This window comes from Falco biarmicus, chromosome Z (genome assembly GCF_023638135.1).
Source record: "Falco biarmicus isolate bFalBia1 chromosome Z, bFalBia1.pri, whole genome shotgun sequence".
Lineage (NCBI taxonomy): Eukaryota > Metazoa > Chordata > Aves > Falconiformes > Falconidae > Falco > Falco biarmicus.
Window position 1 is genome coordinate 37,017,728 of NC_079311.1, and position 16,384 is coordinate 37,034,111.

The 16,384-nt window shown below is 40.6% G+C and overlaps 1 protein-coding gene across 2 annotated transcripts in view; it reads left to right on the forward strand.

Moving 5' to 3' along the window:
* ROR2 (receptor tyrosine kinase like orphan receptor 2) overlaps positions 1-15,846 on the forward strand; it is a 154,396-nt gene extending 138,550 nt beyond the window's left edge. For both annotated transcript variants that reach the window (XM_056325466.1, XM_056325467.1), the window contains exons 5-9: positions 3,086-3,213; positions 6,613-6,927; positions 8,655-8,900; positions 10,595-10,797; positions 12,455-15,846. In XM_056325466.1, the coding sequence (XP_056181441.1) occupies positions 3,086-3,213; positions 6,613-6,927; positions 8,655-8,900; positions 10,595-10,797; positions 12,455-13,897 (2,335 nt within the window). In that variant the 3' untranslated portion in view covers positions 13,898-15,846. The remainder of the gene's footprint in view (positions 1-3,085; positions 3,214-6,612; positions 6,928-8,654; positions 8,901-10,594; positions 10,798-12,454) is intronic.
* The last annotated feature ends 538 nt before the right edge of the window (positions 15,847-16,384 follow it).

Sequence of the window (16,384 nt, forward strand, 5' to 3'; positions counted from 1 at the left end):
GTACCTATCATGGTTGGCTTGTAAGATTTCTGCAACTGGAACAAATTGTACTGTTTTGGATTCCTCTTGAGGAGTCAGATTTCTGCTTTTCCCAAGGTTTTTGATCAGAGCAGCAGGAAATTGAAGAGTCTGTATTCATAAGACTCATTCTCTAGACACTTCACCAGCTTTGTTGTTCTTAGGACATGCTCCAGCAAAATTTATTAGGAAAAATTTATTCAGTGAAAGGGTTATAAAGCATTGGAACAGACTTCCTAGAGAAGTGGTGGAGTTACCATCTCTGGAGGTATTGAAAAGATGTGTAGATGTGGCAGTTGGAGGCATGGTGTGGTGGTAGACTTGGCAGTGTTAGGTTTACTGTTGGACTCAATGATCTTAAAGATCTTCTGCAATCTAAATGATTCTATGATTCTGCCTATTTTCAGCAGCTGTTAACTCTTGCTCTGATCAGCAACTGGATTGCTGGCATATGGTTTGGAGCATGAATCAAAGCCGCATGTGATTCCAAAGACTCCTGTTTAAACTGAGCATGACACTGCTTTTGCATTATCAGATTCCCCTCCGGTTGCTTTTTGCTGTGGATGTTTTGCCATGTGCTAAGTGAACATGCAGCTGAAGGAAAGAGTAATCTGTAAGGAGATTCGTAGTCCTGCCGCTTCTGCAGCTTTGTTGAAATCAACTGTTTTTCTAAGAAGTCTGATGTAATTTTGCCCCCTCGATATTAGTACTAGTCAAACTGTATTCACTGAGTTTTCTGACCTGACAAAGATGCATGCAGAATAACAGCCCAGCTTCTGTCAGAGTATCTGACACCAGGTTACTGTTTACTTTTGCTTGCATCCATGGTAATGGTCATATCCAGTTCAGTTCAATCAGCACTTGACTATAACATGGGAGGGGGGAGCATATGTGTGTATATATAGTATCTAAGCTGTATTTAGAAGTTCTTGACAGAAATAAATAAGCTGAGATAAGTAAGAGATCACACTGCTTTTGCCACCAAACCCATACTGTTTGGAGTGCTGTTTTTTATAGGCTCTTTTTTGTGTGTGTGCGCTGCCAAGACAGCCCTGCACTGAGCGTCAAAGTGTGAGGTACAGTTTCAGCTAGACATATTGCAGACTTTGTTCTGCAGGATAGGGGCATGAATTTACTCTTGAGAAAGAGGTCAAACAGAGGTTTCATATCCATTCATCTCCTCATGAGAATTGCTGACTCCCTACTGAGGTGGTCAAGGATCATAAAACAGGCATGGACAAAATACTTTGATATTTTTATCCCTTCAGGCATGATGCAATTGTTGCAAATTTAAGAGTTTTTGTTATGAGAGTGAAAGAATTTCACTGCAGGAATTAATTGCTCCCGAATGAGTCCTCCTTTGCTTCATCCATCATAATCGAAAACTCCTATCTTTGTGGAAGCAGAACTTGATTCAGAGTTTGTAAACAAAATGTTGCATTATGAATATTTAACAATCAGACTGGTAGGAAATAAAGGCCAGATCTGGACAACTGCATGAGACACTTCATATCACTCTGCTTCATCTAGCAGCTGTATGATGGATCGCGTTCTGTTAAATCATTGTCTTTCTGGGAGGAAAGGGAGAAATGCTGCTTGAGTGGTGATGGATGGTTCCAGCTTTTGGCCACACCATACGAACAGTCCTGCCCAACCTTCCACTGCCAAAGAGTTTATACTTTAAGAAATAGTGGTAACATTTCCCTGGAGAAATGAGCTTTATCAGGGAGACACAGCACAGGAAAAACAAAAAGAGGTTCCTAAGACAGAATAAGATATTGGAAATAAGGGCTGCACTCGGCACTGCGCAGGCGTTGGCTGATGTGCTCATCATGGGTAGCTCTTGTCAGGCAACAGGTTTTTGTGCTGTGTTGGCCCAGCTGAAGTTACGTGGCTGTACACGTAATCACTGACGGTTTTGTCCTGCTCATGTGGCACCCTAAGGAAGGGTGGAAGTATTTGTGAGAGAAACCAGAACAGGTATTGATATCCAAAGATAATGAAGTACAAAGTGCAGAAGAGTACTGAAGTAATAGTTCAAAAATCACTGGTGTTGGAAGGTACCTCAGACTTCTGAACTGACCATTTTGTTACAAACGCTGATTAAGCTTTTGGGTGTCCTAGGATTACTCTAGAGTCATGGTTTTCTAGATCATGGTTTATGCCTTTTTTGGTCTACCATGCAGTGAATGACATGATGTGAATCCACCAGGCTAGTGATCCTAGCACACAGGCTGTGCAGTGCCGTGCCAGAAGAATAACATGGCATACTGGATATTAACTCTGAGAGTGCTCTTACTCTCACTCTGAAGCCCCTTTTTGATGCTCAGGCAGTTATGACCTACAGATCATCTCTGTATTATTTACTGGGGCTTTGAGGATGATGCATTGAACCACTGAGCCTTTAGGCTAGTGCTTTTATGCCAAAATATTTATGTTGACTTAAGGGAGTAAAATTTGGCCCAAAGCCTCACTGAATTGAAAAGTGTATTAAAATATATGTTGGAAGAGGAATTTGACATTGACTGACTAGAGCGAAGAGGAAAAGAGGTTAAAACCTTACTTTTTATTCTGTTTACGTAATTCAGAGTTCAAGATTATTCCACCTTTTAATTAAAGCTCAGCAAGATCTCTTCTGCTGTTCAGTAGAGGAAATAAGAAAGAGAGAGAGGTGGGAGAGGAGAATCAACTGTTTGCCTAGTTGTACTGGGTACAACTAGATGCCCGAAAATGCTTGGGGGCATGTAACAAGATTTATGTTGCGGTTTCATTCTACAGGCTTTTTAATAGATTCATCTGCCAAATCCCATTACTGTTTGTATATTATTTTAAAATTAATCTTGGGTTTTCGTTTAATTCTTTCTCTAATGAGCTATTTACAGGGTGCCTCATTAATACTTCTAAGGTAGTATAAAAAGAATTGGAGGAGAAAGCTGCACTTGGGGAATGGAGCAATTTCAGATTTACGGTCTTTTGGGAATTTCTCCTTTTATAAGAATATATTTTGTAAAATTTCATGGGGGTCAGCTAGACATCTGCTTATAAAATCCTAACCTGTCTTTCGCAGAGAAGATTACCATGAAGATGGGTTCTGTCAGCCATACAGGGGAATTGCGTGTGCACGGATCATTGGAAATAGGACCATTTATGTGGACTCCCTCCAGATGCAAGGGGAAATTGAAAACCGTATTACTGGTAAGCTTATACATCTCTGTAGCAGGGTAAAAAACATCCATTAAAATATCCAATTCAGGTATAAATAGTGCTATCATCCGGTTTTATTATTCAGTTTTATTGGTCAATGACTAATAAATCCTTACATTAAGGTTTCGAGGAGGTGAGCTGGTTTCACACTTGTGCAGTTAGCAAAATTTGGAGCAAGGAAGATGTCTATCTGCTGTCATGTGTAGAAGCTTCTTCTGTGTCCTTTAGTAAAATGTCAGAGCATTGACTTTTTAACAGCTTTTAGTTTATACTGAAGCTTTTTGCGTGATGGATTCAAATAGTATATTTGAAAAAGAAAACAATCTGTGAAGTAATAAAAAACTTTTATTTTCTTGAAAAATGTATAGTGGCTTTTTCTTTGGGTTTCCTCCCCTGTTGCATAATTCCAGCATAGTCTGGATTTCACATTGGTTTATATAAAATAAGAGTCAACCTTCCTGTGCTCTGTCCCTGCGGATCCCTCCTCTGATTGTTGTTTCAGTACAGTCACAACCAAAACCTTAATGGCTTTTCGTGGGCTGTACATCAACATGGGTTTTCTTCACTGGACCTCAGTTAGCTAACATTAGCTGTGACTCTGTTGTACACAAGTTGAGCAAGCAAATGAATCTGTGAAACAGAGCAAACTGTTTGTCATAATGTATGACCAATTAACTCAGTCCAGCATGAGCTTATTTGCATCTGGCCAGATATGGCTTACTAATTGAATCTGCAATTTTAACGTAGCTAGTCACCAAAAAGAGTTTGACTTCACTTGTCAGCTCTGTCACCTTAAAGATAATGCCTTAAAGGCTCATTGTAAAGCCAGGTATCCAGGTCAGGGTTTTTTCTGTTCTTCAGATAGTGATTAGATTCTGGGACTTGCAAAATTCAGGTGCTGACCTTTCTTTGTACTATTACAACTCATTCCCCTCTTCTACCTCTTTACTGTTTTAACACCAGCCTTTTTTACCGTTATGTCATTAATTATTGATCATTACTGTTGATAAAATTTTTTTCTATGACATAAACTCTACCTGTTTGGATGTATTCCAGTAATACGGAAATTTTCAGCTACCTGAAATGATTAAATCTGTAACTCTGCAAATTAGGTTCATAATGTCCTAAAAAAAACCCCAAACAAAACAAACAAGCACACAAAATCCAACCCCAAACCTGTGATATCTTCCAGAAAATGTTTGTTGGTCAAGTTATACTTATTTCTGGAATACACCACATGGACATTCGTGAACTGGCTGCTGGATCTGATCATTGGTTATCTTTTGGAAGCTGGGGGCTGGAGTTGAGAATAATTTTTGCCAGAACTGTTCTTTCTTAGGAAAATTCTGGGGATCACCATGTAGAGCTGCTCAGTGCCTAGCTAAGCAGTAATGATTATCCATCAATAATATGGCATTTTCAAACGATACACATCTGAAGGACATACCAAATGCCTTATGCAAAATAACCCTGAGAATTTCACAGCATACTTGGTTCTTACAAGTCTTCTTATGTGTAAAAGCAAGTACTGCAACACTGAACGTTCTCTGTCCAAATGACAAGGTATTTCTGAAGTTTCGAACTTCATAGATAAAAAAAAAAATCTGCTGTATAAATGCTGTTGAGATTTTGCTTGTACTTTTGCCCATTTTTTGGTGGAAGCTGTTAGTGGTCAGACCTCCCATGGGGCGCTCAGGGGAGGCTGTGCGTGGGAAACGGTGACACCTACTGCCCGATGCCAAGAACATTTAACAAGGTTACAGGTGACACCTATAGGGAATTTTTATCCTGGATTTTTACCTTCTCTGCTGGGCTGATGTATGAAATACATCCCCTTTGCCTCTACAGCCCCTAGTGCTGTTCCATCCTGCACATGTGGTTACATGAGAATTGCATCCTTCTATTAAAAAAGAAGGACGTTTCTGGAGAAAATCTTGAGACATGACTTGAGAGACTGGAAGGCCAACAATAAAGAGTGCACGGACCTGATCGCTGACCTGTGGACATGTGTGGCTAGCGATGTCTTTGCTGTGCTGTTTAGTGTCTGTTTAATAACTAAGTAAATAAACCCCTTAGATGCTACCACACAGTCCTGCTGGCTTTTGCACCTCCCATCAAAATAAGGACATGACTGTGACTTGTGCAGTCTTTGCTCATGCTGATTTAAATTCTGTAACATCTTCACAAAAATTAGTGTGGAGTTTCAAACAGCCAACAGTGACTGCTTCACTCCTCCAGGTTTATTTTTTTCCTTGTTAGCCTTCAGGACAAGCACATGTCACAGCTGTCATTTCACGCCTGATATCATGCCTGCATGCAGTGTTCCCTACATGACTGATAAGGGGTTATATTCCTGTGTTGATATTCCTGCATTAAAATAAGCAAAGGTATAAACAGTACAAAAGACTGGGACTGGGACTGCTTGCTGTATGTGTGGTGTTTAAGAAGAGACAGGAGACTCTCTGATAGCAGGTGGCAGCAGAAAGTAGAGGGTTGAAAGGACAGAGCTGAACAGTAGGGGAAAAGTTGATTTGTAGGTTGTAAATAGGCTGCCGAATAACTTGAACTGCTCATTCCCTCTCTTTATACAGTGTGTGTTGGTGGAACATGCAGTCTAGCAAGCCTTACTCACAAATGTTTTCCAGTGTGGGAATGCATGTTCCTACATTTAAAGTTTGATTCATCCCCAAATACAATGCACACACGCATTTGTCTTTTCTTTGCAATGTGCAAGAAAACTCTCAGATAAATGTTACTGTGTCAATGCTGAGAGCTAAAGGGGACGATTAAGTTCCTAATTCATTATGACATCATATTAATGTTAGCAGTATGCTGAGATTGATGACATTCATTTTCCCCAAAACTGCTGCCTGATAGGCTTTTCATGTCTATTAATAGCAGTATCTTCCCAAATACCAAAGGCATACTTTCTTTTGCCTGTCAAGGCTTAAAAAACTCATCTTCTTTATTAATCAAAACGTCTGCAGGAGGAAGAAGCTAGGTGACCCTCATTCAGATTTTACCTAATTAGGAACTTTGGAAATACATGTCAGTATCCTGGCAGATCTCTTGCCTGCACTGTTTATTCTTTGAAGTTAAAATTAGTCAAGTGCCAACAGTTTGCTCAGTGCTAGTCACTTGGGTAACTTCCTAAGAACTAAGATCTACAAGCTCTGTGCAGATGTCAGAGGGTCACTGGGATGCTGGGTTTGCTTTCTGCATTTGTCAGCTCTCCTTTACAGCAGAAATGACCTAATTTCCCTGCTGCTCAGTGGGCTGTTAGACCCTCAAGAAAACATGGACATTGTAAAAGGCAAATGTAATGAAAATATGTTGTTTCTTATGCTTTTCATAACTTAATACTTAAGCAGTACTTTTGTTCCTTTCCAGCTGCATTTACCATGATTGGCACTTCCACACATTTGTCTGATCAGTGCTCACAGTTTGCTATACCATCCTTCTGCCACTTTGTGTTTCCCCTGTGTGATGAGCGCTCTCGGACCCCTAAGCCGCGGGAGCTGTGCCGGGATGAATGTGAAGTTCTGGAAAATGATCTCTGTAGGCAGGAGTACAACATCGCTAGGTCAAATCCCCTCATCTTGATGCAGTTACAGTTGCCTAAGTGTGAGGATCTCCCACGACCTGACACCTTGGAAGCTGCCAACTGCATAAGGATTGGGATTCCTGTGGAGAGACTCAGCCGATGTAAGTCTGGGTATTTCATCAGTGGGAAAAAGTAAGGCTTGTGGCTTCCTCATGTTGGGTCTGAGAGGTGATATTTTATCAGCTATTCTTTTTGTAAAGAAAGTACTGCTATACTGGATGCCGCAACTTTTTATCATGTTAATACTGACCTTAGTTGCACTGTTGTAAGGTATAGTTAGGATGGCAAGGAAGTTTAAAGGATGCTGCTTAGTACTCAAAAGGCTTATATCAACCACCCTGGTCTACAAAACGACTAATTTGACTCAGATTTGCAAGGAGAAGCAGCGTGTCACAGGCTTCCCTCCCCACATGCCTGCTCCCAGCTCTGGCTCAGTCCTTGCTTTTCTGGATGAGTCCCCCCATACTGCTATTTGGGAGTTTTCCTTACATATGAATAAACCTCAAATAGGCTGTGGAAGCTTCACTAGAAAAATCTGCTAAGAAATTAAACATTTAATACTCATTCTTTCTATAATGAAACCCACAAGAATATTAATCCTGTAAATTGAGCATGGAGTGTTTTGTCTTTCTTCACCCACACAGGATGGGTGAAAACATTGATCTTGCTTCCATGGATTTGTATTTGCATCCAGGAGTAGAAGGACTTTCCTGTTGTCAGTAATTATGTGCTGACAATTTTTTTCCCTACTTTGTTTCCTAGCAATTAATCACCTCCCTCAACAATATTCAACAAGGAAGCTCCAAGAGACTAAGGATGCTTAAAGTTCAAAGTGTGATAAGATTTTTCTGAGTATCGTTGGTGCACCCACAGTTAAGAGCAGGGGTCATGGCATAATGGTGGACATGGAAAACTAGCTGTGTGCTATGTAATGCAGCTGAGAAGCAGAAATAACTGAGAAAACTATGACAGAGGCAAATCATCCAGGGAAGAGGTATCAAGCAAAAGGAATGAGAATAAAAACAATAAAAAGTCTGGCAAAAGTAATCCCTGATCCTCAGAGCCAGAAGTGCTCTCTTTGGTGGGAAAGTTGCGACCTGATTATCCTGGGAGTTTGGAAGAAGGGCTTTGAGAGCTGGATTCCTGGGGGCTGGGCAGGTGGACTTGGAAAAATGGCTAATGTAATGTTGCAAACATGCAGAAAAATGCATGAATCAGTGCAGTTGATATATATGGGAGACAAGCAGTCAAATATATATATATATGTATATATGTATAAAGGGAGGATAGCAGCAAAACAGAGATTAAAGATAGGAGTTCAACGATATGAAAGTGGTGTATCTAAAGAGAAGAAAGGCTTTAGAAGAAAGGCATTAGAAAACGCAGCACTAATTTCTCTAGGAAGTGAGTAGTGTGAGGAAGATGGGAAGATTACAAGAAATGAAAGTGGTGGGAAGTTTATGCTGTTGGCATATGAAGACTTCTCCTGAAGTGAAACTCATATCTCTAATTTACTTTAACTTATCTTGTCTTCTATCTAAAGGTCCATACTTACTCTTTAGTATCAACTTGCATTCAGAGTTACCAAATATTGCTGTGTATAGCCATAGAGCTGGGACACTCCAAGGCAGAATCCAGAAATAACTGGGTGTAAGAGTACAGATACCCCCAGAACTGAAATCTCAAACCTCACAACTTTCATTTAAACCCTGAAGTACCTAAAATCAAGTACTTTTTGCATACATGGTCTCTGCATTTCAACTCTTGTGGTCTTGCTGGCCTTGACTATTTTGTTATTTGCAACTTCTTGTCAAATCTTATGTTGCAGATCATCAGTGCTACAATGGTTCTGGAGCAGACTACAGAGGAATGGTCAGCGTTACGAAGTCTGGCCACACTTGCCAACTCTGGGACTCTCAGAGTCCCCACAACCATGATCTGACAAGCACACAGTTTCCAGAGCTAGGTGGAGGACATGCATATTGCCGAAATCCTGGAGGTCAGATGGATGGGCCCTGGTGTTTTACAAAGAATAAAAACATACGCATGGAGCTGTGTGACATACCTTCCTGTAGTATGTATTCTCTTGTTTTCCCCCTACTATTTTCCTAAGTCCTGTGTATGTAATGTTCCCTATTTTTACAAGTACAGTTCACTTAAGAGTGTTTCAAACGTTTCACTTGCTGTAATGTGGGACCCTTGTTTTGTGTTTAATATTTTCTGGAGTTCATAGCTTATAACTGAGATATTGTGACACGTTTTAATCATCTATTACTATTTATGATTATATATTGCTTTCATTATGTGTTGGGTGTTAAGATGAGATAATAATTAATGATAAGGTTGCGGTTTGTGTTCTAACATGCCAAATGCCAGACTTGACATACTTGCCACCTGCATGTGTTTGGTTTGCTCACACTGCTCAATGGCATATTGCTTTCACTCTGTGTGGCATCTTGTAGGCAGCAATGATCTTCAGATCCTGTAGAGGGAGATGCAGCACCATGCTTGGCGGGAAGGAGCCTGTGTGAGGTGCAGAAGCAGAGGTGTCACAAAACAGACGATCTTGTCAGAAAAGTCCTACGCTACCTGCTAGTGGCTCTGTACTGCACGACTAATGGCAAAAATAAAAAGTTCATCTCTCACAGCTTAATACTGTCCCACTCACCTCCCTGTACTGGGACAGCCTTCACTCTAGAGCTGTTACGGTTGTAACAGTCTTTGGCCGCAGCAAAACAACTTCATGCTGTGCTTCATTAGAAAGAAAAGTGTGTTTCCTGCAAAAACAGATGTATCTTGGAAGCCATGGATTGCCTGGATATTTAAGAGCTCAAAATTGATACAAAATTTCTTAGTTACTTCATTTTTTTACAGTAATACGATTTGACATTTATAATAAATTTCTACATTTCATGTAACATGGTGCAAAGATAACACTTGGATGTGGTTGTGGTGAAAGCAGTAGCCACAAATAGCAAAACCACACATTGCAGAAAACATCCCAGGCAGTTCCAATGAATATTTTGGACATCACTATGCTTTCCTAGAATCTCTAAGTATCAAAAAAGAAAGCATTTCAGGAAGGTTCCAGAAAAGTCTTCTGAGGGTATATTGGTGGCTGTTTCATGTCTATCTCACTGTAACATAAAAGCACTTTTATTGTACCAAGTACAGAACAAATAATACCTCTGCCAGTGAGAAGTGAGATTTATTTTATTCTGGGCAGAAGTAGTACCAGTGGAGGTAAAAAGTGAGCAGAGAGCTGATGAAATGGCTGTAGTTGGGCAAGAAGGCCAGACTGCAATGTTCTGCTGTGGTTTATCACATTGAATTCACTGCTTTATATACTGTGATGAAGGCTGCTCTCTTGAGTTTTATCCCTTGAACGAGATAATGCAATGATACTCTGGTCTATGTTCTGCAGTTTCCACAACCAGAAGCCTCAAAAATAATGTGAAATAAACCACATGCCATGCTGTTACAGCTAACACATTAAATGTGGGGCTCGTGGTTTATCTTCATACTGCAAGTTGCTATGTCCATTCAAACTTCTTTGAGATAATTAATGAGAAGTTGTGGAGGAGAGGGTAATGTGACTTCGGTTTTCAAGCTGTAGGAGCGTACTTTTTGTTTAAAATACAGTATTAACAGTCATACTGTAGGTTTGGTTTGGGGTTTTTTGTTTCATTTGTGGGTTTTTTTCTTTCTTTTCTATAGAATGCTTTAAAAATACTTACCTTAACCAATGAACATCTCTGTGCCTGACAGGTCCACATGACAACAGTAAAATGGGAATCCTCTACATCCTGGTTCCCAGCATAGCCATCCCTCTGGTTATTGCCTGCCTTTTCTTCCTGGTCTGTATGTGCAGAAACAAGCAGAAGACATCTGCTGCTACACCACAGCGCCGCCAGCTGATGGCATCTCCTAGCCAGGACATGGAAATGCCACTCATTAATCAACACAAACAGGTATTTTTTTCCAGGGTTTCCTTAGGCCACATATTTCCAAAGTGTTGTGGCTTTCAGTGCCTCGGGTTCTCGGTCTTCAAATTGAGCCAAGTTGTAAGTGACTTGATTTCCATACTGTGCTGCTCATCTACTTCAGTGAAAAGCACATCTTGCACTCACTAGCTGTATCTAGAAACCCTGGCCTTAGGCAACAGCTTTCAGGACAAAGTATTTTATGACATTTGTTTTTACCTGTCAGTCCCCTTCTGCCTATTGTCTCAGTGACTGGAAATGTTATTTCTGATCCAGTCTTCAGCCTGCAGCTCATTTTCGCTCCTGGTAATGCCACAGTTGGTTTGCTTGTTTAAAGCAGGATGCACGGTGAGGTTTCTTGTCTAATCTGTTGGCTCAGTCCACTGGTATTCTGAACTACCACTGAGAAAGGAGCTGAGCTGGGGTGCAACATGTTTCTAAGGCTGTGTATCACAAAGGACGGTGAAATGAAAATGGCTTTGAACTCCTGTCTACGGATCTTAGTTCCTGCGTATGATTTTCTGGGTCAACTAACTGATCTCTGCATTAAAATCCTGTTCAGAGCTAATGTTGCATTTTTAATAACAGCATTACAAGATGCAAGCTCAAAAAACCAATGCTCAGTTTGGAACAATTGGCAACATCTGTTCAGGAAGCCATAGAATATTTGCAAGATATTACCAGTTGTAACAAAGTGCATTGATTTTGTGTGTTAAGGGGGAGGCTTAATGGCTGAGTCTGGGCTGTGCTGGAAAATACTTAGTTCAGTTCACAGTCTTATGACCATTAAAGTCAGAGATTGCTCCCAAATTAACTGTTAAAGCATCTTTCCAGCCTGCCCTGCTCCCTCCTGCTGCGGTGTCCTGTGTGTAGAGCTGTGCCAGCTGCCTTCGGCTTGGTCTGGAACTCCTTCAGCCCATCAGGACAGACCCATTAGATCACTGTCACAAACTTCCATGCTTTCCTTGTCAGCTGCAGGAGGGAGGCTCTTGAAGTTTATCGCTCTTGGGTTTGCCACCTTTTCCTTCATGTACCAGAGAGAAATTCCTTCTTTCTTCTGGTCCTCTTCCACCCCTCTCCATCAGAGCTAGGATGAGGTTTCTCAGCAGGGGTACAGCTGTTCCTGTAGTGCAACAGGGGAGAAAGGCCTATCTGCTACTGCAGGGCTGAAGGAGTGAGGTTTTGTTCCTCCTTCTGCTGGAAGGGATATGTCAGTTTACCCCTAGGCTGCCACCTCCTCAGCCAGTGGCCACGGCTTTTCTGACAGATCTCCAGTGAGCACCTCTGGGTTACTGTGAAGGGCAAGCGCTGCTGCAGTTAATAGACATCACCATTTACCAGATTTACTCTGAACGGATTATTTGTTTAGCTTGTGGGGAATATGGTCACTCCTTTGAAAAATAATTATAGTCATCATCTTGCAGCATAATTCAATTTAAACTTCTGATAATAGTATAACTCATTTCAAGGTTAACTGTAAAATCAGTGTGCTGATGTGAATATACAAAAAGCTGAAGTAATTGTGACCCAATTTGTCTTCCATTTGGAGCATCTAACCAGTAGAAGCTTTTTTTTTTATAGGAAAATCTGTAGTTTAGGAAACACTGTGATTTTTTGCTGACTTACTTTCTTTACCCTGTTTCAGGCTAAACTTAAAGAAATCAATCTGTCCACTGTGCGGTTTATGGAGGAACTAGGAGAGGAGAGATTTGGCAAAGTCTACAAGGGGCATCTTTTTGGTACAGCGCCAGGTGAACAGACTCAAGCTGTCGCTATCAAGACGCTTAAAGACAAAGCAGAACTGGCTCTTCGAGAAGAATTCAAGCATGAGGCAATGATGAGATCACGATTACAGCACCCAAACATTGTTTGTCTGCTGGGAATAGTGACAAAGGAACAGCCCATAAGCATGATATTTAGCTACTGTTCCCACAGTGACCTGCATGAGTTCTTGGTGATGCGATCTCCCCATTCAGATGTTGGCAGCACTGATGATGACAAGACAGTAAAATCCACTCTGGAACCAGCAGACTTTTTCCACATTGTGACTCAGATAGCTGCGGGAATGGAATACCTTTCAAGCCACCATGTTGTCCACAAGGACTTGGCCACTAGAAATATACTGGTGTTCGATAAACTGAATGTGAAAATATCTGATTTAGGCCTTTTCAGGGAGGTTTACGCTGCTGATTACTACAAACTGATGGGAAATTCCCTTTTTCCTATCAGATGGATGTCCCCTGAGGCTATTATGTATGGCAAGTTTTCTATTGATTCAGATATATGGTCATATGGAGTTGTGTTGTGGGAAGTTTTCAGTTACGGCCTGCAACCTTACTGTGGTTATTCTAACCAGGATGTCATTGAGATGATCAGGAACCGACAGGTTTTGCCATGTCCTGACGACTGTCCCACATGGATATACACTTTGATGTTGGAGTGTTGGAATGAATTTCCCAACAGAAGACCAAGATTTAAAGATATACACAACAGACTACGAACATGGGGAAACCTTTCTAATTACAACAGCTCAGCGCAAACCTCTGGGGCAAGCAACACCACGCAAACAAGTTCTCTCAGCACAAGCCCTGTTAGCAACGTCAGCAATGCTAGGTACATTGGACCAAAGCAGAAAACTCCAGCTTTCCCTCAACCGCAGTTCATACAAATGAAAGGGCAGATGAGACCAATGGTTCCACCTCCCCAGCTCTACATTCCAGTCAATGGTTACCAGCCAATGCCTGCCTATGGCGCTTACTTACCAAATTTTTATCCTGTCCAAATTCCAATGCAAATGGCTCCTCAGCAAATGCCTCCACAGATCATTCCCAAACCAGGCTCCCACCACAGTGGGAGTGGATCCACCAGCACAGGCTACGTAACAACAGCACCTTCCAATGCATCAGTGGCTGACAGGGCTGCTCTGCTCTCGGAGGGCACGGATGACACACACAATGGAACAGAAGACATCGCACAGAATCCTGTCCAGGAGGAAGAGGAAGAGGAGGGCTCTGTGCCTGAAACAGAATTGCTGGGTGATAATGACACACTTCAGATGGACGAAGCAGAAATTCAATCAGAAGCCTAAGGAATTCGGCCTCATTACTAAGAATTTCACATCACTTCCATGCATGGAGACTGTAGAACCTTAGGCTTAATAGCAGTGATTTTGATCTGACTAGAAGAAACAAAACTACACCCATTTAAAGTGCAACATTAACGATATACCGGGTTTATTGACCATTGCCACCATCAGATTTTCCAAATATGATGGTATAGAATTTCTGGGTTTAATCTTTTTTACTGTCCTACAGTTCTTGAGGGAAGCTGCTTTTCAGTTATGTACTGTTGCTGTGCAACATATTGCAGAGTAGCATTGCACATCATGTATATCATGATACGTGAGTGTAATGTTAGTGAATTATGCTTAAACCAGTAACACAAAAAGGAATCCAACTATGGTTGCAGAATTGCTCTGAGTGTAAAGAAGTGCCCTGGATGTGATGGACAGCTTAGTTTATAGTATTTATCTCTTTGACATAATGGACACGAGATTGTTGTTTGCTTTTTGAGTCTGAAAAAATAACAAATTGAGAATACTGATTTGTGTTTGTATTACGACAACCAGAGAAGTAGGGAAACTGAACATAAAATTGACTGTGCTGAGTCAGACCACGGGTCTGTCCAGCCCAGCAGCATGGCGCAAAAGGCCATCGGTAATGTCTGCCCAGGGAAGACTGCAAGGGCAATTTCCCTTGTAGAATTTCCCTAGGGTATTTCCCCAGTATCCAGCAATTTGTGGCTTAGGGACTTCCTGAGCCAGAAGTGGATTCTTTTTCTGTTTAATAGCCCTCAATGGAATTTTCTACCATGAATTTATCCAAATGATTTTGAACACACATAAACTTACAGCATCCACAACGACTTGTGGAATAACATGAGAGGAGAGAGGATGGCTTTCTTTCATCATTCCCAATGAATGACCGTGACGGAAGCTTCCAAATGAGATCATCTGACTGCATTTGTGGATGAAAGTATTCCTTCTCTGCTGTATATTTTCAGCAGCAAGCAGCCTTAATACACTGTTAACCAAAAATGGGGATATTGTAGGGGATATTGTAGGTGTGCACTAACTTAACAATCCAACTTTAATTGCATATTGGTTATCAAGTATAGAAAAGGACTCCACATGTATGTTCCTGCATTGTAAAAATGTTGGGTTTTGTGCGGGGTTATAGACTTACTTGATTTACCACAATTACTGCTGGATTGCATGTGAAACCATGTTTTTTCCTGCCTCTGTAGTGAAAATGAATCTTTGAATTTTAGAAGACCAAAATAAGCAATACTGTACAAAGTGCTGGTTTTGTGCTTCTATTTGCAGGATGAATCATGTACAGACCTTTAAACGTAATTTATGTTTTACTACATTTTATATACTTTTTTTGTTGAACTATTTGAATTTTTTTTAATGAATGACTTTATAACTTAACCATTTACAATATTCACATGTGGTGCAGTTTTATTGTATTGCTGTTTCATTTTGTTAAATACGCAGACAGGTCCATACATTTCATGACCCTTTCTGTAATACAAGCATTACACATTCTCATTGTAGCATTGTAGCCAACACACACTATAGCTATAAGTTGTACATCCAACATGGATTATTCAATAAAGTGATGCAAAAAGTATCATTAAGTATGTTATCTTTACAGTTCCTACAGCCGCTGCTTTGTTAGGGTACTTTGTGGAAATAGAAAAGACCACAGTTCTTTAGGTTACAGGTTTCATACCTAAACTACAACTTTTTATTTTATTGCATTGGGATTCACTTGTAAGTTGTGTATCTTTGTGATCTACACCCTGTGTTCATGGTATGTTTCAGCATTACTTATTTCCAGCATTTCACCTGGATTTGGAAATGCACTGGTAGGAATAAAATATGAAAGCTTTATTACTTGTGTTAAAATAATGCAGCTTTGGGTGCTATTACTAAATAAAGTATAGATAAATAAATAAAAAATGTTAAGTTTATTTACTTTAAGGTCTTTTTTTCTTCTAGGTTTCACATTCTCAGATTAATGACTTTCATTAATCAACTACATTGGCTTCCTTTCCTAACTTGCTGCCTGAAAAATGGAGAGTAAGTGGTCCAGTTGCACCACAGATGTGTCAGTGAGAGAAGAGATTATAATAAAATAATGAGTGGCAGTCAAGGGAAGCTTCTGTACAGCACTGTCTGAGGTTCAGCCCATTTCTCATTAAGCTCAAAGAGCATTACAACTTTGGGTGTTTTGGGTTCCATCTGGGAAACTCTTAATTCCCTTCTTCAAGCCTCATAAATTCAAGCCTATAAATCACTATAGTCAGAAAAAATGAGACAGATTCCTATACTGACTTTCCCATCCCTGCTAAGATGCGGATGACCTCTCAAAGTGGTGGTAGAGGAATGGTATACAATTCTCTAGGCCAGCATTGGTGATACAGTACTGCAAAGGGGTTTTCTCACTTCTGTTGATGTGGATGCACTTCTCTGAGCTGCCACGATCAGAGCCATGACAGCATGCAAACA